Source organism: Centroberyx gerrardi, chromosome 1, assembly GCF_048128805.1.
Source record: "Centroberyx gerrardi isolate f3 chromosome 1, fCenGer3.hap1.cur.20231027, whole genome shotgun sequence".
NCBI classification, from domain to species: domain Eukaryota; kingdom Metazoa; phylum Chordata; class Actinopteri; order Beryciformes; family Berycidae; genus Centroberyx; species Centroberyx gerrardi.
Window position 1 is genome coordinate 8,802,961 of NC_135997.1, and position 23,825 is coordinate 8,826,785.

The 23,825-nt window shown below is 42.0% G+C and overlaps 2 protein-coding genes across 2 annotated transcripts; one reads left to right on the top strand and one right to left on the bottom strand.

Annotated features, from left to right (window-relative positions):
* Positions 1 to 33: 33 nt before the first annotated feature.
* LOC139912580 (AP-1 complex subunit sigma-2-like) lies at positions 34 to 4,828 on the bottom strand. Its single transcript, XM_071900419.2, has 5 exons — positions 4,673 to 4,828; positions 3,898 to 4,076; positions 2,535 to 2,643; positions 2,146 to 2,283; positions 34 to 1,498 (listed from the first exon to the last, which is right to left on the bottom strand). The coding sequence occupies exons 2-5, from the start codon at positions 4,074 to 4,076 to the stop codon at positions 1,451 to 1,453; spliced, it is 474 nt and encodes a 157-aa protein (XP_071756520.1). The 5' UTR covers positions 4,673 to 4,828; the 3' UTR covers positions 34 to 1,450.
* Positions 4,829 to 7,329: 2,501 nt separating this feature from the next.
* LOC139912578 (phosphorylase b kinase regulatory subunit alpha, liver isoform) lies at positions 7,330 to 23,715 on the top strand. Its single transcript, XM_078284320.1, has 31 exons — positions 7,330 to 7,407; positions 8,274 to 8,432; positions 9,387 to 9,434; positions 9,803 to 9,971; positions 10,107 to 10,189; positions 10,598 to 10,678; positions 10,842 to 10,940; positions 11,695 to 11,841; positions 11,995 to 12,048; positions 12,431 to 12,553; positions 12,681 to 12,776; positions 13,261 to 13,368; positions 13,994 to 14,072; positions 14,396 to 14,530; positions 14,640 to 14,749; positions 14,869 to 15,013; positions 15,442 to 15,520; positions 15,653 to 15,807; positions 15,922 to 16,092; positions 16,738 to 16,847; positions 16,981 to 17,117; positions 17,652 to 17,814; positions 18,393 to 18,472; positions 18,605 to 18,683; positions 18,786 to 18,915; positions 19,029 to 19,130; positions 19,466 to 19,584; positions 20,385 to 20,438; positions 20,798 to 21,031; positions 21,229 to 21,429; positions 21,529 to 23,715. Exons 1-31 carry the CDS (start codon positions 7,330 to 7,332, stop codon positions 21,700 to 21,702), a joined length of 3,702 nt encoding a protein of 1,233 aa, XP_078140446.1. The 3' UTR covers positions 21,703 to 23,715.
* The last annotated feature ends 110 nt before the right edge of the window (positions 23,716 to 23,825 follow it).

Genomic DNA, 23,825 nt, shown 5'->3' on the forward strand with positions numbered 1-23,825 from the left:
TTGGATACATTTATTGTTAATAACTTTCAATCAAGTATCAGAAAAAAAATGTTGGCAAATGTGTTGGCAGTGTTTAATACAAAAGTCGGTGATTTCTTTTGCACAAATGAAAGATGAACATGACAATTGTTGGATGATTGCCTATAAATCAATGGTTACAAAACACCCTTTTGGTGTTAACTATTCAAATAAAAATGAATGCCAGCGTCAGTCAGTTAACCAGACAAACTGGGATGAGCATCTAATCATAGCTTGTTGGCTTGGTTTTTCCTGCATCCTATAGATAAATGAGCAAGCTGGCAATAATGAGTATTAGTGATGTACTCTGATATGTGCAGTCGTCCTTGTCAATCTACAGGGCTTAAGTTCCCACCCCCCAAAGACACTTTGGAATGGACCTAAGTCTTTAAATTGATTTGATTGGAGTACTTATCAAAATATCATGGCAAAAAAAACGTACATTTTTGGGACAACTATCCTGAAATATATAATTACAATACAGCTTAAACATAAATCAGTTGTGATTAGTAGCTCTTAATCCCTTTTCCGCCAAGTGAGTCTTCCATAGACACCATTAATAAGGTAAACACAGTGTTCTTTGGTCATATAATGTTAGTCTTTAAGAATTAGCCTAAACTATGATAATACATAAAATATCATGTCTTTTATTAGGATCATCGTATTTTCCATATGGCAATCCTGACCTAAGATTAAGATTTATCTCCAAAGGCCATACAAATTTCATTAAATATTCAACCGTGTCAGAAAAATAAATCAAGTGCGTATAGAAAAAAAGCCTACTAAATTACATTTTTTAACACCTTTGACAGTCTAATCATGTAGAAACTACAAAGGCAAACAATTTGACTTGAAAAGGAAATATAAAATTCTTGAAGTAAAAAAAGAAAAGTAAAACAAATTGAGTTTGGGTGTATGGTTTAATTGAATTTGTCTGGCGTGTCAGATATGTCCATCTATAATTGGTTATAATGGTGTCAGTGATTCCCATGACAGCACATTTAAGGAGCTTTAATCATCTCATGAATTCAGAAATACTCCAGATAGGACTTTCATTTTTAAGTCTGTCTTGTAAACTGAACTGCACATACAGCTCTGCAATCGGTGAGCATGACAATGGATGATCCTAACATGATACCGCAGTTTTCATGTTGATGTCCTCGCTACATTGTACTCCATGGGGTTTCCAGAGTTTTGTGGGAGTGTAGTAATTGTACTGCAGAAAACAGCGATCTGGTACGTAGGAGAGACACTAACACCACAATTGGCACAACATTAAATGACATTACAGAATAGTACAGTACATTGATTGTGATTATATACATACAACACTGACAGTGAAAGGAGAAGACGGGACAGAGACATGGAGGTGGCGAGATCTACGTCTGGGAAAATGAGTAACGCAGGGCCGCGCGGTGAGGCCGGGACACATTTATGTCAGTCCAATTTCTTCTAGGACGCTCCGTGGGGCTTCGGCCTCCTGCAGATGAGGAAGAGAGAAAACAAACGGACACGGTAATGCTCTCCACTAAAATACACACTTTGTACGACAACGAGGTAGTGTGTGCATGAGTCATGTTTTGCAGAGCAAAGTACCACTCCAAATTCAACTTAATAATAGGCGAAGCGTGATTGCAAGTTACAAAATCTGTTGACGGGGGGGCAGGAGGCTTTTCCAGTGAGTTTACCTTTTACAGGCTTGTAAAGTGAGCCATGTTACAATAACAAAATTGCTGTGTGCTTTACTAAAAATAAATCGCTTAACATTGACTTGATCTACTGCCACTGATGACAGCTATGCAGCTACGCAAACATGCATGCCACTTAGGAAGGACAGCACTCACTTTAGCATCCTAGCAAAATGGTGAGGCACAAGGGAGAGAGGTAGTGATTGAGTGCTGCAGCATTCTAGGCAAGGCAGAGGTGAGGAGAGGACACAGCGGAGACAGCAACGCATAAAAGGGAGAGAGATCATTTTGGATCTCCCTTTCTATCTGATTCTCCACCCTAAGACTAAATGAAACTATGAATTCTACACTTATGCTATGTACTCTACTTAATACAGTAATTGGCCTGTGAAATCGTCTATCCCACAACCAGAGTCGCTGATAAAGAAGCAGTGCTCACCTCCTGCAGTAGGTCAGCCTGCTCGATGGCCTTCAGCACGTTCTTCTTGGACGTCTCCTGGGCTTCTCCTCCCAGCAGGAACTCATCCAGGATGAAGTAGGCCTTCTCAAAGTTGAAGATGATATCCAGCTCACACACCTGTGAAGCCACACCAACAATTAGCAGATTGGAGGAGATCCTGTGTAGCCTAAAAGCTTTGGACTTTTACTGCTTTTACTGTAGACTTGTGTAGCCCCCCCCCACACACACACACACCCTCCCTAACAACATGTGCATGCACGTATAAACAAAAACACCCCCACACACACAAACAGTAGAGGATGACGTGTGAGTAAGGAGTCACTCAAAGACCAGCAGGGTGAAATGTGTGTGAAATTTAAGAGACTCACACTTCCAAAGTATTTGTCCAGCAGCTCCACATATCTATGGATGATCTCCAGGGTGATCAGCTCATTATCCTGATCCTCTACTGCACAGCAGAAATACAGGCTAGCATATCTACAATATAAGGAAATACAAGGCAGTACATGGGTTAACGTGGAGGCAACATGTACAAATAATAGTCCTCCTCGCCCACACAGCAATCACACAAGTGGTGCATATTAGGAACACAGGTGGTAATATAGGGATCTGCCACCACTGGAAATATGCTGTAATCATATAGGTACGACAGCAGCACATGAGACAAAAATCTGGAATATTCACTAGTTCCCACTCAGGCCTACAAATGAGAGAAAGCAGAGAGAATCAGCACTGAACCACAACACAATGAGACAACAGACGGTCTCTGAAGATAAAAGTTAGTCTTCACAAGTTTTTGGCATCTTTTTTCATCATTTAAATAGGGCATTAAATAATTTATGACTTGTATTGATTTCAGTCAGTTACCAAGGAATTGCAACAACATCGACATCGGTGGGGGTGTGTGGGGGGGGTTCTGGCTTTCAAAATGCACCAGAAGGTGAGTTTTAAAAGCCAGAAATTTCAGCGCCTGGTGAAGTAATCGGTGAGTCATTGGTATTGATCAACAACCCTATCAAACCACTGCAGATATATTATGGTTATTTTGTGCTATGGGTCAGTAAAAATCTTACTTGATGCCCCTTCTACTAGGGATGAACTGCTTCAATATTGTGCAAAGTAAGACGCATTGTAACCAACTGTGAGCACTTGCACAACATTGGCACAGACAGGTCCCATTATTAGAATCTTTTAAGACTACAAAATATTTTTTTTTTATTGTCTGGCCTAAGAAACTCTTTTTCTCCACAAAGAAACCACTGCTGTGAAAAGTGGCAGCCTATTGTGAAACACAGATAAAGGTAGCTATGTGTGACTCACGATAAGCAGCTGGTCAGCAGCTTTCACAGCGAAGCTAATGGCCTTGGTTTGAACAGAGTGATAATGATTTAAACAGAGTCTGCCATTGTGTTCAGAGGGTTAGGTGCAATGGCTATCTGAGTTTCTTATTCAAACTTTACTTTCACAATGATATGCATTCAAATAAAAGATTCATGCTTGCTTTGAAAGCCAATGAACGACAACAAGGCACAGTTTCCTATTAGGAAATTACTATCAAAGGTTTGAAAAAGTGTAATGCATCTCTGCTGCATGTGTGTGTATGTATGTATATGTATCTGTGCATGCATGCATGTGTGTCTGTGTTTAAACAGCAAGTTGGAGGAAAGCACAGATGCCGTCAGGGAGTGAGAGATACCACAGCCAGGTTTTACACTTCTGTTACTCGCTTACCTCTTGTAGACGATCTTAAGGTCCCTCCACTCCAGAAAGCTGCACATCTTCGGCTTCCTGGCCAGTATGGTCTGCACCAGGTCTCTGGAGATCTTCTTCCTCTCCTTGTCAGACAGAGGCACATACCACTTCTGCAACCGCAGCTTTCCCTGCCGGCTGAACAACAGCATGAACTGCATCTAAAGGGAGGGAGGGAGGGATGAGGAGTTGGATATAAGATTATGAAGCGATTCAGTGAAAAGTAACGAGGGTATGCATGGAGAGGGAGCGATGCAAGGAGAGATAAACAGTAACATTTACAATGATTTAAGAGATGAATAAATTAAAATAATTTGAGAGTGGTGAAGAAGGGACGAAAATGATTAAGTAGAGGACAATGTTAATGATAACATTACGGCTAACAATAATTTTACGTTACATGATAGGGAAAGTTAATCCAATCCCTCAAACAGAATGAGACGGTTGGGAAATAAATAATGCTAGCATAGCATAGGGAAGCATGATTTTCGAGGTTAATACGAATCATTCGTGTTATCAAACTTATTCTAAGTTAGGTAAATAATATATCCAAATATTCGAGAGGCTTTTATACAAAGTTTAATCGGTGGTTTGTTCGAGCCAAATAGCTAGCTAATATTAGCTAACCTAAATGGTCGGATATTACTAACAACATCAAACGCGGGTGCTTCCCAACATGTTTTGTCATGATGTGTCATTTGCGCCCCCTCCTGCGACGCTTAGCTAGCTACAGCCGATAAGTAAACATTAATCTTACCTTCGACCCGACCTTCGATGTAGACACTTAGGCGATTCGTAACTTTGATAAATTCAAGCAAAATATGTGGCCACAAAGTGAACGAATAGCCCCAGTGTTGTTGTGTACTTGTTCCGCTAGCTGCTAAGCTAGCTAGCGAGTCTAACCAGCCTGACTGATGATGGTGATGAGGCAACGATTCAGTTAGCGGCGCCGTCATTGGCTGAAACGTCCACTGCTGTGAAATTTGATTGGTTTAGAAATTCCGTTATTCGTTACGTTATTCTCAGCACGCACCCTTGGTTTCCTGTTATGTGAACGGCATGCAGAAGCATAAACCGATGTGATGGAGTGATAAACAAGTTTATTACTTCACTGTTGGAAATGTGAATGAGATGGGAAATGGACACTTTTGTGTTTGAGACTATTGTGATTTAAATAGTGACTTTGTAGTAACCTTATCGTACCTGATGGTATTTGTATGGCCTTTTTGTTATCACTGTAATATTCCAATATAATATTCTTATAGGGACTTAATTGGCTTTGCTGTGATATTTGTATAGTATCCTAAAATCGATGTATTGTAAGATTACTATAATTATTTTTTCTCCAAAGCCCCAAAATGCAGTGACAAATGAAATGGCTGATTACTCCATGCATTTCACTCTTTCATGTTTGCTGTTTCAGACATGCCTTGACGAGAGAGAGATTTCCAGGCATTTCTATGCATTTCCATACTGCCCGTGTTTAACAGTCGCATTTATGACTGCATGTTTATTATATTTTTAGCATATTAACATTGTGATATTTTGCACCGAATAGCCTACAAATAGATAATAAATATGCCTAACTGCCATAGGCATCACAACTGTTTTACTGCTTTTCTTTATTCACAAAAAAACTCACAATAAAAAGAAAATTGCAGAAAGTGCAGGGGCGTGTCTAGGGGGTGGCAAGGGCCACCCCTGAAATCTGACTGGCAAACCCAAGTGTCACCCCCAAATCCTTAATTATGATTGGCTGATGGGCATATGTTAGAGGTGGGGACCATAAAGCCAGCGCATTGTTTTTCTGTTGTTGTTGAGTTTTGTTCAAAACTATGCTCCTGTCTTCCAAGAAACACGCCCTCAAGCAACGGGAAGCAAAGAGAAAATCGGGATCTTTTAATGTGACAAAAAAAGTATGTCTGACCAAATTGAATGGCATGCAGCACCTGAAGATAAAAACCAAGAGGTAATGTTAGTAGCCTACATTTTTTTTTTTATATACATACAGTAGGTAGTGATGCTTGGAAACATTGGATAATTCTGGTTATTTTCAATCTGGACCTTGTGTTCAAAATTTCATCACTTAATTCAGTGATTCTCAACCTTTTTCATATCAAGCACCCCTAATTCAGTGCACATTAGGGCCACGGACCCCTGTTTGATTAGATTTTTTCCCTCGGACCCAAATCTGAGAATTCTTTTTATTGTTAGATGCACATTCTCTAATTGTGTTAACTTCTTGTAAATTAAATAATGTTGAAGTTAAAGTTTAACAATTCATCAATTTGCTGAGGATCCCCTGGAACCCCCTCATGGACCCCTGGTGGTCCCCAGACCCCACATTGAGAACCACTGACTTAATTCACTGGAGAGCTTTCACATCTCCAGATCAGGAACGCTGCGGTCCAATAGGTAGACTACAAACACACAGGGCAAACACAATCTCCAACAGTTGAATCCAAAAAGTAATTAAAACTTGTCCTTTCAACACCCACACAGCAGTGGGACCTGCCTACATCCTTCCTAAATGCCACGCACAGTGCCACCCTGCATTGAGTCTGTGCCCCACCTCGGCCACCCCAGTCAAAATGGCCTGGACACACCAATGAGAAAGCGTACAGATACTCCAGGGTCATTGGTTTGGATAGAGTCTGGAGAGAGGACCTCATCATTTTACAAGGGAAATATCATATACATAAGGTGCTTTTATTTGAATATGAATCCTCTCAAGTATTATGTACTATTGTTAAATTACATTAACAATTAATTGTATACGTTTATTCATCCTGAAACAACACTTATTTTGTCACTTATTTTAATGTGAGTTGAATTTTTGCTGTGTCAGGCTGTTTGTAATGCATATATAACAGAATGAGTCAAATAAAATGGAATAAAAAATAAAAACAAAACAGAGCCTGGGGAAAGGTCACTTGGCGCCCCCTGCAGGCCATTAATGAAACAACAGGAATATTTTTGTTTTGCAGGATGGATGTCAAATTGCTCACAGCCACTCCAACATTCACCCTGCAAATCGCTTACAGAGAAACCGCCTGTATTAGCATCTGCAGGGGCTGACCGTGCATAGAAAGCACTTTGACCAGAAGATCATTCCGCACTCAGAGGAATACAGGCTGTGACTGTAAACACCAATGTCGGCGAAACAGCTGGATGCTACTTACTGTAGCTAGCGAGCTTTAGCAAACCAGCAAACTGCGGACCGGCGTGAAGTCACCAGCGGTGAAAGTGTCAGACTCATGCTGCAGATGTGGAAGGATGGATCACTGGTAGGTTAGCTCAAAGCTTTTAAGCATTTTAAGGACGGAATTGGGCTGCTGTCTTTATTACTAAACCGTACTCTGCAGACGAGGAAGTTGCTCCTAACTGTGTTGTGTGCAGTGATCAGGCGTGAGGATGAGGAGCCGCAGTAACTCAGGAGTACGGCTGGATGGCTATGCCAGGCTGGTCCAGGAGACCATCCTGTGTCTCCAGGTAAGTCCAGACACCCTCTCACTGTCATGTTGTTTCACAGCACTAAACCCTGCTGTGTTATTGACAGCTGAGAGAGAGAGAGAGAGCGAGCAGTGTTGTGAAGCCGTCTTGATGGTGGAATTGCATGGTATAGCTGTATAGTTCAAGTTCAAGTTTGTTTATATAGCCCTTTATCACAAGCATGTGTCAAAGGACTTTACAGAGAATGAGCCTAACTAGATCTAACTGATCAACAATCAATATATGATAGAACAGAATGATATAGGACAAACATCAGGAAGAGCAAGACACACAAAAAACAGATTTTAGCAAGACAACATCCTACCTATTTTACACAGCCTGACCTACCAGCGCCACCAGCCTTAGGCCCTCAATGCATACAAGGAAAAACTAAACCTTGTTATGAAAAAAAAAAGGAAGAAACCTTGGGTGGGCCAAGTCAAAGAGGGATCCCCCACCGGGAGGTTGAGCATGTAATAGGTGCCGGGGAAATAGTGACAAGAACATGGGCAATGACTGTATCCTGTGTGTAGTTTTGTATGATGTGTGTGTTATTTTAACTAAATCTTCAGTTTTCTGTTTTGCCACTGAAATATGTTAAATATGCAGATGTTATGGAGCCTATGTATGCATGTTCTGCTCCAGCCAGTGTTTGCAGCATAGAAATAAACAAGGGCTTGAGCAAAGTTCAACCCCCGGAACAGAGGACCGGGAACGCTATGCACCTTATCTGGTCAACACTTTGGTTCACACTGAGGCACACTGTCAACAGCTGTCTAAGTTTAAAACTGTGGCCCAGATGGTGGATAGTTGATAGAAAACAGTGCCCACTGTCTTTCCTTTGTGTGTGTGTGTGTGTGTTACAGAACCCAGTGACAGGGCTTCTGCCTGCCAGCACCCAGCAGAAGGATGCCTGGGTGAGGGATAATGTGTATAGTGTCCTGGCTGTGTGGGGACTGGGCATGGCCTACCGCAAGAATGCAGACCGGGACGAAGACAAGGCCAAGGCCTATGAACTGGAGCAGGTGTGTTTGTCACAGAGAGGGAGAGAGGGAGAGGGTCAGTGTGTACACCAGTGTGTTTGTCCTTCCCTCTATGTTGGGTTAAATATTTCCGCTTAGTCAGTATTTGGCTTGAGGCCCAGCTGATCTACAGTAGGAGTCTGGAGAAGCCAGTGATACTGTAATAATCACCATTCTTCATATGAATATATTAGACATACTTAGGCTACGATTACACTTGTTGCTTTAATGTGACTTTTATCATCCAATTCCATCAGGTAAGGCTGGGCGGTATGGACAAAATTAATATCACGATAATCCTAAGAAATTATTTTGATATCAATATATGATGATCTCTGCTAACATATGCAAAATTACATGTTAAATATTCAAATTGATCTTGATTGCACTGAACTGCATGGTAATATAAAGTATAGGCTAATAAAATAATTATAATCATAATATTCCCTCATTTGTTTCAGATCTCATTTCAGAAAGATTTTAATTACTATTAATTAATTTATTATTAGTACAACAAAATTGTGTATCATAACTCCATATCATTATTTAATTAAGATTATGATTCTATCGAAAGATGATAATCGATAATACTGAATTATTGCCCAACCCTACAGGACACATTAAGTGGCAGGTTGCACAAACAACAGATTTTGCTCACATTGCTATCAGATCTTCAAAATCAGATGGAAGTGATCAAGCTTGCATTGTGATTTGAATTCTATGTAGTCTTGAGCTAATCCAGCCACAGATACTTCGCACATATAAGCAATGGGAAGAGATGGAGAGGGAGAGTGGGAAAAAGTAATCCAAACACAATAATAAATACAGCCAGATTTCCTTAGAGCACTTGCCTCCTGTCCATCAGAGTCACAGAAAAGTAGACGTTTTGGTCCGGTAGTGACCAACGTTTTGTTTGATCTGTGTGGTGCTGATGTGACTGTTGTTGTTTCTTGGCAGAGTGTGGTGAAACTGATGCAGGGACTTCTACAGTGCATGATGAGACAGGTAAGGTGCACTCATGTGCTCCTACTGAGTGATTGATTTATTGATTTATCTCATTTTGAATAGCGTAATGTTCTTCATTCTATTTTTTTTTATGCAGACCATCTTATGTTGCAGTACATTTTAAAGGCTATGGTAAATTGTCAGTAGCTGCATACAAAACTGACATTTTATAGTTTAAAAACCTTCAGCTATTCCAGTCTTTGCAAAAGGAGTTCCCGTTCTAATCTTGCCATAATCCCTTTTGGGTCTCATCTGACCCAGATAAAACAAAAAAAAACAAACAAACACATTGCACTAGAGAAACATGCTTTCAGTCAGTGTTGGTATGCATTTTGTGTATGTGTATTTGTGTATGTGCGTGTGTTCAGGTGGACAAGGTGGAGAAGTTCAAACAGACCCAGAGTACAACGGATTGTCTGCATGCCAAATACCATACTCCCACCTGTGCCACAGTGGTGGGGGACGACCAGTGGGGCCACCTACAGGTGGACGCCACCTCTATTTACCTGCTGGTGCTGGCACAGATGACGGCCTCAGGTAGGCTGAAAGACCGCAAAGAAAGTGGAAGAGTAACATTTACCAAAGCACACTTTTTGCAGTGAAAAATACGACGTGACGCATTTTGACTTACAGAATTGTTAACGTTTGTGTGTGTATCACGTTTGCATGCAGGTCTTCGTATCATCTCGAACCTGGATGAGGTCGCCTTCATTCAAAACTTGGTCTTCTACATAGAGGCTGCCTACAAAGTAGCGGTAAGTGGCACTTTCAGAAATTGGAGGGGGAGTTCCAGTAAGTAAGATGTAGAGGCAGACACCTAGGGGAGTTAGCTGAAAAGTGGAACAAAGTCTTGGAGAAAACATTTAAGATGATGCACGGAGCCACAGGGGGTTTGGGGAGAAAGGGAAAGAAGAGCTTAGAGATTGGAGAGACTAAATTCAGTCAGGGGGAGAGGGCAAATTGTGTAGCCTGCAAGATGGAAGCAGGGAAATGGTGGTGAGAGGGACTCGCAATTAGCTGCTGGATATGGGAGCAGAAGAGGAGAGAAAGGAAGGGAGAAAGACAGAGAGAAGAGAGAGCACGCATGAATGAAAGCAGGTAAAGTAGGAAAGATGAGTTGCCAGACTGTTGAGTGGTGCTGTCATGACCTTTTGTCTCTGCAGGATTATGGGATGTGGGAGCGAGGTGACAAGACCAACCAGGGCATTCCTGAGCTCAATGGCAGCTCTGTAGGCATGGCTAAGGTACCAGAGCTACAGATTACAACTTTGCAGTATTTATCAACGTCTATAATTTACTGTATATTATTAAAGACCTGAAAGGTAGGTGTATATATTTTCCAGAATTGAGAAAAGTGTGTGTGTGTGTGTGTGTGTGTGTGTGTGTGTGTGTGTTGGGGGTTTGCAGGCAGCTCTGGAGGCCATAGATGAGCTGGATCTTTTTGGTGCCCATGGAGGGCCAAAGTCAGTCATCCATGTTTTGCCCGATGAAGTGGAACACTGTCAGGTACTGCTGGCCTTGCCTCTATCTATCTCAACATTGGGGAATTTTGAGAGTCTACTGCTGGAAAAAACCTCATGAATCGTAATACAATGTCTGTACAAATTCATTCAATCGTTTATTTATTCAGATGAATCTCATCGAGATCTCTTTTTCGAGAGAGAGCTGAGTACAAAAGTCATAACAAAAAGTGGCAAGACCTACACAACAAATCAATCATACATTCATACATCAAGCAGTACATGACAACATGAAGAAACTAAAAGCGATTACATACATTACTAAAAAGGTCAAGTATCAACATTTTAAAATCATGAAAGGGAAGAAGGCAGTCTAATCTCAGTGTTTTCTGTAAATTTTCCACTTGTAATGGCTAAACTAGCTTTACCCAATCAGGTTTTTATGCGAGGAATATTGAGTAATACATATTCATGAGATCTTGTACCATAGCTTAATAATTTAGAACTGAATAAAGGTAATATAGGAATTTTAAAATCAAGGCCTTGTATATAAATATATATATATATATATATATTATATATACTGTGTATACATATTTATATATATATATACAAATACAATGAATTTCTCTTCTGGATGTGAGCAACAACCATCCTGCATTTTGATATAAGACGCAGTGATGTGTCCTGAAATTGTCTCCTGTAATAATGACATATATTACACATTATTAATGACATACACACCTGCACTCTCCCTGCTGGCCTCTCTTCCTCTCCACCTTCCTGTGTCTTTTCCCCAGTCCATCCTGTGCTCCATGCTGCCAAGGGCTTCGACTTCGAAGGAGATCGACGCCGGCCTTCTGTCTGTCATCTCCTTCCCTGCCTTCGCTGTTGAGGACGCTGACCTGGTGGCCGTAACCAAGTCTGAGATCATAAACAAACTGCAGGTACAGTCTAAGCACAAGAAACTCACATAGTTCATTTTGGCCTGCTGTGCACTGAAACACTATCCAATTCAGTATTCTATTTTATTCTATTCTGTTCCCATGTATATGCAAATCATGTCATCATAAAATTTCTACTCTTCTGCGTACTTTCAGGGTCGCTATGGCTGCTGCCGCTTTATCAGGGACGGGTATCGTTGTCCTAGAGAGGTAATGCTGTTTTGAATGGTTTATTCAAATAATGGCTGCAGAGAAAATGAAACAGGGAGAGGACATATTAACTTGATGTTGCATGTAGCAGATAGACATGCCACACCCGAATTATGAAATGAGAAAGAGGAGGCGCTCTGTTTGGATGGATGTCATAGACAAATTTAGTATGAATCTGATTTAATTCCTATTAGAACAAAATTGTTGATCACATTTTAAAGAATTACATTTCCCCTGCTTTTATTCTAGTCTGTTGACCGCAAGTGGTTTCAGTTTAGTCTATTGTTATGTCTTATGTGGTTTTATTATATTTTTATTATTAATTATACGTGTGATATAATGTGAGCTGTAAGGTGCTAGTGTGCGGCTGTGTGTTTCCCAGGACCCGTCTCGTCTGCACTACGACCCCGCAGAGCTCAAGCTGTTTGAGAACATCGAATGTGAATGGCCGGTGTTCTGGACGTATCTCATTCTGGACGGCATCTTCACTGGAGACCAAGTGCAGGTAATAGAACCAAGTGCGCTGTCCGTAAGCAGCATGTGTTAAAGCCTGGAGTCACTTCTAACAGCATGTCAAAGTGATGAAGACGTATTATAGACATAGTAAACAAACTACTGTGTGTGCTGTGCAGGTGCAGGAGTACCGTGAGGCTCTGGAGGGCATTCTGATCAGAGGGAAGAATGGCATCAGACTGGTGCCTGAACTCTACGCTGTACCACATGAGAAGGTATCCTACTCAGATAAGAAACGTCCAAAACCTGCAAACCAACTTCAAGCAACTTCGTGAAAAACATGGGAGTGACGGCTGCACTCCAGAAACAAAACTAGAAAAATGACTGAGACTGGTCCTCATCTTTTCGAATGAATTGATCATTTTTCTAATACGTTTTTTTTTGGAGTGCTGCCACTCCCATGTTTTTGAGTTGCACGAAGGAATTCTATTCTATTCTATTCTATTCTATTCAGAATTGAAGGGCAACAAAGGCAACAAAGGCTCAGCAGACAAGAGTTTCGGCAGCAAAATCAGTAGACCAGTTTTTTTCTGACCCTAGTTTTTTAAGAAAGTTATAGGCCTATTTGCTGCAGATTTTGCCTAGGTTGCCCTTAAAAGGTGAGAATGAACATCAGATTAACATATGTGTGTTTGTCTGAGCCGTTGTACCTGTGTGTCATTTAACCAATTAAGAGTGGGAACATGTTGCCTGTTGCAGATGGAGGAGGAGTACAGCAGCCCCCACACAGTGGACAGAGTGGCTCTGGGGCAGCTGCCTCACATGTGGGGACAGTCGCTCTACATCTTGGGCTGTCTGTTGGCCGAGGTAGCTGATGACAGGACCTTTACACACCGCTTCTTATGTTAGCTAGCAACACTTAACTGGTGTTTACAAACATGCTCAGCTATAGATTGTCAGGAATGCACATTAACACACATTTTCCCCTGTACACAAGTAAAAGAACTCAGTTCTGTAAAGGCAAATTTATGGTTTCTGCGGTGTGACTGGTGTTTGCGGTGTTCACGGCAAGACCGTTCTCTCCGCAGAGGCACAGCTTTTTATGGTAAATGCGGTAGCAGCGTGGTGTTCGCAGAGAGTGCAGAATCTCCTCCGGTTGTCCATTTTTGCCGGTTGTCAACTGTCAGTTGGCTCCAATAGACTACTTCCCTAGTAACCAACTAACATAGCAACCATTAACCAATCATAGCCTCGGAACTGACTGCGGTGTTTGCGGAGGCCTCAGCAGAGTTTCATGACCCTCCGCACTGCGAAGACCGGGCACACCGCAGAAACCATAAATTTGCATTTAAGAAGTGGTTTCCAGTGGACATGCAGCCATACAGAACTATCATGTCTTTTCTAAACATAAACAAACAGTAAAGCAGCTTGCATTGTTTCCCTGTGTAAACTTCCCCTTTCTCTGTCTCTCTTCCTCTCTCTCTGCTCTTAGGGTTTCTTGGCACCAGGGGAAGTAGATCCACTCAACAGGAGATTCTCTACTAACTTCAAACCCGATGTTGTGGTGCAAGGTTTGTGTCAGTCATCTCTCTGAGGGAAGCTTTAGCATAGAGGTTAGAGAAATGGGCTTGTGACTGGACGGTCACTGGTTTGAATCCCAGAAAAACTGGGAGGGAAAAGTGAAGGAAAAGAAGAAATCAACACTCTCAAATCCCATAGCAACTACCATCAAGACGCCCATGAGCAAGACAATTAATTTCTTTGCCACTGTTGGCTATGGGCGTAAATAAAAAGGGCATACATGCTCTGTCAATCTTCCCATGATAGATAAAGTTTAAAGCAAAAGAAATTCTGTTCAAACCACGTGACACTTTTTTTGTGTGTGTCTGTCCAGTTTGTGTTGTAGCGGAGTCGGAGGAGATCCAGGAGTTGCTGAGCGACCATGGGATCCAGGTCCAGACAGTATCAGAAGTGCTGCCCATCAGGGTCCTGCCCGCTCGCATCCTCAGCCACATCTATGTCAGACTGGGTACCAAGCATCGAGCACTCTTTTCTTCAGTGTGTATGTGTGTGGGCTTGTGTGTGTGTGTGTGTGTGTGTAAGAGAAAGAGTAACATCTTCCTGTATTGTTGCCACAGGGAACTGTAAGAAACTAAATCTGAGTGGGCGGCCCTACAGACACATCGGAGTTCTGGGAACATCCAAATTCTACGAGATCAGAAACCGCTCTTACACGTTCACCCCTCAGGTAAAACTGTAGCCTGAACTGAGCACACTGATTCATGGGTTCACTCATTCACAGCATTCTGATCTCTCCGCTTGTCTCTCTTCCTCCTTCTTCCCTTCTTTCCCGTGCTCTCTGTCCAGTTTCTGGATCAGCACCATTTCTACCTGGCGCTGGACAACCAGATGATTGTGGAGATGCTGCGTACGGAGCTGGCCTATCTCTCCTCTTGCTGGAGGATGACTGGCCGGCCCACACTCACTTTCCCCATCACCCGGAGCATGCTGGGTAAGGCACTTGAGTCCAGGGTCATCAGTTGGTGCTGCGGTCCTTGTTTTCTCAGGAAACAGCCAATGGAACTGCTCTTGACCCTGATATTTATGAATCTCAGACATTGGTCACAGGTGGAACATTGCTGGCATTTTTCAGTCCAGCGCAGTGCAAAATTATTCTCACAAACCAGAAAATTTATGGGGATTAATGGAGATATTATAAAGGTGAAATGCTGAATGGTTTCGCCAGGATGTCTGAAATGCATCCCTGTTTCATCCCTGCTTGCACTGTATTGCAGTCTAGCTTTGCCATGATAATTCCCATATTTGTGGTTTGAAATAATATGTAGTTTCTATGTCCATATATGTATGTTTCCTTAATGCTCTTTCATCAAATGAAATTACCATCTACTCATAATGATTTTTTCATTTTGTTATGTCCAGTTGAAGACGGTGACGGGATTGATCCGTGTATCCTAGCAACCCTGAGGAAACTACAGGATGGCTACTTTGCTGGAGCCAGGTCTGTCTCCTTCTGTAATACTACACATAGGATGTCATAGTACTGAATTTAAGAATTTCTGCTGTTTTCTTTCACAAGTGTATTGATAATCATGTTGTACAATATATGTTATTACTGTGCGTGTGACTGCAGGGTGCAGATGTCAGACCTCTCCAGTTTCCAGACCACTTCCTTCCACACTCGACTCAGTTTCTTAGATGAGGAGAATGATGACAGCTTACTGGAAGATGAGGAAGAGGAGGATGACGAGGAATATGAAGAGGGAAATGACAGCTGTGGGCCTTCAGGTAGCCCACCGAAGTGTTTGCATACCTCTCAGAGGCAAGATTAGTCAATTAAGTGTAAGTATAAGTAATCAAGTGTATTTAAATCATAATTTATGGCTCATCTCTCCTCTCCAGGCAGCTCAGAAGGCATGATTGACCAGTACCTCACCCAGCTACTCCACAGCACCACCACCAAGTGCCATCTCCCTCCCATCCAGGGCGGGCAGCACCATGTCTTCAGTGCTGAACACACCACCAGAGATATCCTGTCTCTCATGGCCCAGGTTCAGGGCCTCAACATGCCCAGTGAGTTACATGAAATCTAATGATTCAGCCTAGGTGGTAGGTGGGAAAAATCCTTATCTTCCTGTAAAAACAGCTATTGGCGATGTACCTTGCATTTCTGGGCCTTTTTGGTATTCCCATTTGTTTCAACAATCTAAAACATCAACCGTAAACGACAGGATTTGGTGTCAGTTCCTCAGAATCGAAGAGCAAGGGCTTCTTTCTAGACTCGCCATTTAGCACCGCAATTTCTCCACTGACAGCAGCCTCAATAGACCAGAATGCAATGCAGCCACAAGACATGTTGTGTTGACTTGAGTAATGGGGGACAGTCTTGCTTTTTCTCGACTGGCAAACCTCTTGCTCCACTATCGCTACCGCTCTCTCCACCTACAAGTATAACCCACAGCTAAATACAAAAAGTTCACCTCCCTTCTCTGTGGGTTGTCAAAAGGCATTCTGGGAAACGTAGACTATCTGAAGTAGAAGTAAGCAAGGCAGGTTGAGGGAAAGTGGGTACACCAAAAAGGTAAATTACACTTCAACATCACAAAATAACTCCTGCAATGCATTGGACATCACATATTGATGATATTTAACAATGTAAGAGTATTTGTTGTGCTCTGTCTGTGTGTGTGTGTGTGTGTGTGTGCGTGTGTTTTTCAGAGTCATCCATGTATCTACCTGTGACTCCTGCCATGACCAAACACCGCAGATCTCTCAACCTACTTGTAGTTCCCCATCCTCAGCAGGCCTCACACACAAAGCAGCTCAAGGTTGGCACAACAGATCACTGCACAAGCAGCCTTGTTTCAATGTGGACTAAATTGCTCTGTATGTCTTATGACTTAAGTATTAGTCCTTCTTTTCTCTGATGCCTAATTGTGTAACACTTAAATTCCTTACAAGTCCCACAGTGCTGCTGATCTGCACCTGCCTCGAGACTCGCAGGGCAACACAGACTTTGCAGGGTTGGTGAGGCAGCTGAGAGAGTGTCCCACTCTGCAGGACCAGGCTGACATCCTCTACATTCTCTACATCATGAAGTATGGACACAGACTCACAGACCCTCTCTCACACACACTCACACACACAGCTCATTGCCAGTCTTAGCACACTAAGGCAGCGGCCACACTAATCCATCAGAACAGGTTACTTATAACAGAATTATTGACGGATAGATTTCTGTCCGTTGGGCTGTTTTGGAACGTCAACATGGTGGGCGAGGCAGAAGTACAGTAAGGCTTTGCTCATAACGGAGCTACTTCATAGAAAAAATAAGACTATACAGTATGAATTACATAATAAACTGTTTTATCCTTGTTTTGGTCATACTGTTATTTCTGTGTTGCTATTTTTCCCCAAATAAATGTAGGAACGCCTCTAATTGGCTGGTGAAGATGGTGAAGAATCCATCCGTCCAGAAAAAGTTTGGACAGAGACGGACGTGTTCATTGAAAATAAATTAAAATGATACAAGGACAGACACAACGGATCAGTGTGGCTGCCGCCTAATAAGTAAACAATGATTTGAATAAATTGTTGTAATTGAGTGTCCTGTGCTGTCCACTGCTGAGCAGAGGAGCTAATTGGCTGGTTGAGGTGTCGGGCCCGGGCCAGGGCGGGGCTAGTGTGCGCTCTCTGCTGGAGGAGCTGTATGTGCAGGCTGGAGCCTGTAAGGAGTGGGGCCTCATCAGATACATCTCTGGAATACTGCGCAAGAGAGTGGAGGTCCTGGCTGAGGTCAGTTTGTGGCTGTTGCTGTTGCCCAGCTGTTAGAGAGACTGTTCTTTAGTTGGAGAGCAAGAATCCCCCCTGCTGAAGTGCCCTTGAGCAAGGCACAGGATAACTACCAGCTCCAGCAGCAGTGCTGCTCTGTAGCTGAGTCTGCATTCTGAACTCTCTTTTCAGGCAGGCAGACAAAAAGAGAATTTCCCTACGGGGATTAATACACTATCATATTTTTATTATTTGGTAACACTTTATTTGGATAGTCCAATGTTGATATTTAACTATCACGTGACAAAATATAGATGTTCAGTAAAGTGTAATTTGCCTATTTGGTGCATCTCCACACACTATATAACCCACAAACCTGACTTAACCCGAGGCCTAACCCTAAAATTAAACCTACCCCAGACACTGAATATCTATAGACTACTTTTCACACAATTATGAATATCACTTGAAACTCTGTAGACTTTTTAGTGACATGTTATAGTCACTTGATAGGATGTTGAGTATCAACACTGGACTATCCAAACAAAGTGTGACCTATTATTTTTACTATTTCATTCCATCTATGTGTGTCTATTCCACAGGCGTGCACAGATCTTATTTCCCATCATAAGCAGCTGACAGTGGGTCTACCTCCTGAACCCAGGGAAAGAGTTATCACAGCGTAAGTTATCTTACATACAATTATTGCCAAGAAAACTGGTGTGGCTGTAGAGAATTTGTGATAAAGCTTAGGCTTAGTTGAAATAATTACTGGAGAGTAAACCGACTCCTCCTCCTTCCTGTCTCTGTCCAGTCCGCTTCCTCCTGAGGAGCTGAACACTCTGATCTATGAAGCCAGTGGTCAGGACATCAGTATAGCTGTACTCACTCAGGTAAAACTTTAAGGTAAACTATAGGGCTGCTGCAGGACTTCTTTAAGACACTGATCTTAACGGCATGAACTGTGTGTGTGTGTGTGTGTGTTGGTCATATAGGAAATAATGGTCTATCTAGCCATGTACGTGCGCTCCCAGCCTGCTCTGTTTGGGGACATGCTCAGACTCAGGATAGGACTCATAATGCAAGTGATGGCCACTGAGCTGGCTCGCAGCCTCCACTGCTCTGGTAGGAAAGCACACACACACACACACACACACACAGAGAGACACAAACACGTGTGAACATACAGAAAACTACCCTACACAATAGGAATGGAAATGTGTGTAATACTTTTGTAGGTGAGGAGGCCTCTGAAAGCTTGATGAGCCTGAGTCCGTTCGACATGAAGAACTTGCTGCATCACATCCTCAGTGGCAAGGAGTTTGGAGTGGAGAAAAGCAGTGAGTCTCTTCCTTTCTCTTTCTCTCTCTCGCTCTTTTGTCTTTCCCTCCCCCTTATATATATATATATATACAGTATGTGTGTGTGTGTGTGTTTATATCACACTCTCCGTCTTTGTATAAAGGAGAGAGAGAGAAGAATGAGTGAGACCAAGTATGAGGTAGGATGAGACAGGTCAGAATGAGGTGAAGGCCAATAGAGCTAATGAATGAATGAGAAAAAAACAGGTAAATTGATGGACGAGGAAGTGAGGAAAAGGTTACAGGATTGGGAGTGGAGTTCTACAGCATTATTTAATGTTTGAATACTTGGTGTTTTTATCTCTATGCATCAGTGCGCCCCATCCAGTCAACAGCCACCAGCCCTGCCATCTCCATCCATGAACTAGGCCACACTGGAGCCACCAAGACCGAACGCACAGGAATACGCAAGCTCAAGAGCGAGATCAAGCAGGTGACGAGCACAAATCATAAAATGGATAGACGATCAGAAACTGAATCTGTATAAATATGTCATGTTGTGGCACGTGCTTTGCTATTACTGATCTATCAATCAATCTTTAGTTTTTCTCTGAATAACACTCTCCTTGGTTCTGATTGCAGCTGGATGACTCTCGGCCGCTGAGTGTGGGTTGGGTTTGATAACGATCTGTAGGCATGTGGCTGTCTCATCTCTAACCGCTAAACAACAAAGCCGCTGGCTAAACCCTTCATAAACCACATGCTGCCTCTAATCATTTTGCTAGCCACAGGGCCGTCCATGGCTGGGATTAATCCCACTTCATCACTGTTCTCATATCAGCAGGAGAAAATGCTTTGCTACTCTTGCAAGTACCTCAGTTCAAAGTAATTCACTCTCCCAAGAATCTCTCCCTGGTTTTAGAAGTTCACGTTCACAAATCACATTTTCACGTATTCATGAGCTAGATCATAACGTGAATTCAGCTCCTCATTAAGCCGCTTTCAATAATCCATCCCTCTCGCAACTCGTTTAATGAAATTCTTTATAATTTCAGCATGGAGTGGCTTCATTCGTTTGTTGAATGGTCTTGTTCTTAGTTATTTCCAAGAGTCTTTCACATCAGGTGCCTGTTGTAGTGTTGACTTACATTGTTCATTTCATAGACCAAACATCTCTTAATAAAATGTGCTGCGATATCATCTGGAGTCTAGCGTGAGAATGAGATGGCGTCTCAAACTCAGTCACGAATTGAAGTGTGATTCCTGTCATCTGTCATCCATGTCCATCTGTAGATCTTTGGTGGCGGTCTTTCCATGAGTAGCAATGTCACTTCTCCCCGCTCTACGGTAAACCATTTCACCCTACAGCACATCTGCTTCAGTTTAGCTTTTGCTTGCCTTGTCCTACCTAAAGTTGCCGTAGTTAGAATGTAGATACTGAGTAAAGTCATCCTAAAGGCATTTTCCATTCAGATTTCATATTTCATGTTGGTCCAGCTAGGCAGCGCGTGTCTTGCTAAATGACCTCAATGTGTCTGCTTAACTATCTTGCATTGCCAAGTGTGCTATAGCATGATGTTGATGTGCTTGAATGTTGATTGCATGGACTGTATGACTATGTATCAGTGTTAGAAGAGTCCTTTTTCATGTGTGTGGGAGAGAAAGAGAGAGGGAGAACATTTGTGTAACTTGTCCTCCATCCACAGCGTTGTAGCAGTCCCTCCACCCCTAGTGGGATCCTGTCTCCAGTGGGCGCTGGTCCAGTTGACGGACAGCTGCACTGGGAGGAGAGGCAGGGCCAGTGGCTGAGGAGGCGCAGGCTGGACGGGGCTATCAACAGAGTGCCGATGGGTTTCTACCAGAAGGTCTGGAAGATCCTCCAGAAGTGCCACGGCCTGTCCATCGATGGATACGTCTTGCCCTCCTCTACCACCCGAGAGGTAGGAGCCTCCGATCTGAGTGAAATCTAGAACTGAGAGGCATCTGTTTTCTCTTGGTTCACTGTGGTACCTCTCTACAGTCAGATGAGATGGATGAAAATAGCTTGTGGCCTTTCGATTGAAGCTGGCTTTAGGACTTCATGTGTGTGTCTGCATGGTATTATGGATGTGTGTTTACTTCTGTTTGTGCACTGCAGATGACAGAGGGAGAGATCAAGTTTGCAGTGCAAGTGGAGTCGGTCCTGAACCACGTCCCTCAACCAGAATACCGGCAGCTACTGGTGGAGACCGTGATGGTTCTGGGCCTGGTAGCCGATGTGGATGTGGACAACATCGGCGGCGTCATCCACGTAGACCGCATCCTACACATGGCCAATGACCTCTTCCTCAGTGACCAGGTACTACCACTTTCTGCACTGCGTCGCCGTTAATCTAACACAAAGGGACGAGCATTTATTTTGCACTGCCATCACTTTCTTTTACCTCTCCATCCCCAGAAATCCCACAGTGCTAATGACTATTTTCTGGAGAGGGACCCAGCCACCGGCATCTGCAACTTCTTCTTCGACAGCGCCCCTAGTGGCAGCTATGGCACCATGACCTATCTGTCCAAAGCTGTGGTCACGTACGTCCAAGACTTCCTACCAAGTTCCAGCTGCCTGATGCAGTGAAGGCTCGGACCAGCAGGTGTCACTATTCCTGACAGATGTTGTAACATGACATGTAGGTAAAATCTTAAGAGATGCATTGTGTAACCGAAGGATCCACTGACCAAAGGCAGCAAAGCTTCTCATTATCGGCTCATATAATTCACACGGTGCTTGTTTGATGAACTTCGTAATGAGTATTTGATTCAATGAATGCTATAGCTCTAATATATTGAAGTAACACATAGCCTTGGCAGCTGATTGCAAACCACTATTTTAATTTTCTTTCTTTGTGACCCTGGACTGTAAACGTTATTTATTACTTTCAACATGCCGCTCAAATATGATATGTTTACAGCCAATAACTAACATGCATATCATGTTAATGGCATGAATATCTACCAAGACAGCAGGTATATGTGTGTGCTTTTAGTCTTGTATGTGTGAGGATTTAGCCTAAATTACATGAGCAGTTACCTGTCCTCTGATTGGATACGCCATATATATTATAATTCAGTGTTGTTGATACTAAAACTTAATTGTTGTGGTCCTATATTCATATTTAATTAACCTGTGTGATGACAAGAATCCTAGTTTCTTTGAATGCCAAGAGGCTGGTGATAATGTTTTTGTCTGTGCTTATATGTTGTTTGTGTTGTACATTGTGTGAAAATTAATCTGAAAATTCGTCCATCTGTCTTCATATGAATGTGACACCCCTGGCATGTACCAAGGTACTACTGTACTAGAGCATTTGGCCTGTACTGTAACATGTTGAAGCTCTGTCCTTGTTACACTTTTAATTTGTCTAGAGTGACATTCAAATTGTTTGGTTTGCTAATGCTGGTGCCATGAATTAGTAATAATGTAAGATCTTGCATAATGTCTGGAAAATACTTTAAAGGAAAAATCCTAAAATCCTTAAAATACTAAAACTGACAAAAAACAGCTATTGACACTGTACCTCATATTTTTGGGCCCATTTCGTTGGTATATTGGTGGTATATTTTTGTTATTCCAGCAGATAACCGAGCAAAAGTAGACAATGTGACGTCACGCCAAGAAATTTCCAGTGTAGCTACAGTACAATGAAGTTTGAGAAAAAAATCAGAAAATGTTTCAGTTATCTAAAACATCAACAGTAAACATCAGGTTTTGGTGTCTTAATTAAATTAAAGAGTTAAAGGTTTCTTTCTAGATTCATCATTTGCCACCAATATTCAAAAATCATATGGGTAGAAATCCATCATAGAAGAAGAAGAGATACAAATTTTCAGCCAACAGTAACCTCAATAGACCATAATGCAATGCAGCCACAACAGGTGTTGTGTCTTGAGTAAGGGGTGTGGGTCATTCTGGGAAATGTAGGAAAACACTTAACTGAAGTAGAAGTAGACAAGGCAGGCTAAGAGAAAGTGGTTACACCAAAATAAATAAATAAATTATAATTCTTAATCCCAAAATAACTTGTGGAATCCATTGAACATTACAAATTGGTGATATCTAAAAGTGTACGAGTATCCGAGGGTGGATTTTTCCTTTAAGACTCCAGTGTATACTAGTGCTTTATACATGCATGATGTATGTGTATGATCATGAGCATTACAGTTGGATATTTTATGGTACCAGAGAGGTGCAAAGTATGTTGAAAAAAAGGTCCAAGTTTGAGAACAGTGTTGTTCCACACAGGCTTTGTCCTGGTCTGTGACATGAACAACTTGTATAGGGTTTGTACATGGAGCAGAGAGAGGAAAAGTTGCAACAGCTTTTGCTTAGTGCTTAGGAAAAAAGCAGGTAAAAGTGTACAGAGTCTTTTATTGCTAGAGGTTGAAATGGCATTTTCATTTCTATACAACTAAAATACTAGAATATAGTACAATTTACATATTTAATTGAAATGTAATATATCAACAACATATTATAATACAATGTGCAGATCACACATTAAATATTGAAAGACTGCTCTCTTAATGTAACAATGCAATCGCCCTTCATCTCCATAAGCTATTGTGTTTATTTACATATTTTTAAAGTACTTAAGTTATGTGGTCATACAAGAATAATAAAATCATTATCTACTAAAATCATCAGATACTTGTTTTCATCATTTGATACTATTAATCATCACTTTTCCTCAAGATCTATTT

What these genes read in the sequence shown, in the direction of transcription:
- LOC139912580 (XM_071900419.2), bottom strand. Translation starts at nt 4,076, where the DNA reads ATGCAGTTCATGCTGTTGTTCAGCCGGCAGGGAAAGCTGCGGTTGCAG. An exon ending in TGGACAAATACTTTGGAAGT is followed by an intron (nt 2,284 to 2,534) that starts GTGAGTCTCTTA and finishes GTGGCTTCACAG; the next exon opens with GTGTGTGAGCTGGATATCAT. An exon ending in AGGCTGACCTACTGCAGGAG is followed by an intron (nt 1,499 to 2,145) that starts GTGAGCACTGCT and finishes CCTCATCTGCAG; the next exon opens with GAGGCCGAAGCCCCACGGAG.
- LOC139912578 (XM_078284320.1), top strand. Translation starts at nt 7,330, where the DNA reads ATGAGGAGCCGCAGTAACTCAGGAGTACGGCTGGATGGCTATGCCAGG. An exon ending in AGGCCTATGAACTGGAGCAG is followed by an intron (nt 8,433 to 9,386) that starts GTGTGTTTGTCA and finishes GTTTCTTGGCAG; the next exon opens with AGTGTGGTGAAACTGATGCA. An exon ending in AGGGAAAGAGTTATCACAGC is followed by an intron (nt 18,473 to 18,604) that starts GTAAGTTATCTT and finishes GTCTCTGTCCAG; the next exon opens with TCCGCTTCCTCCTGAGGAGC.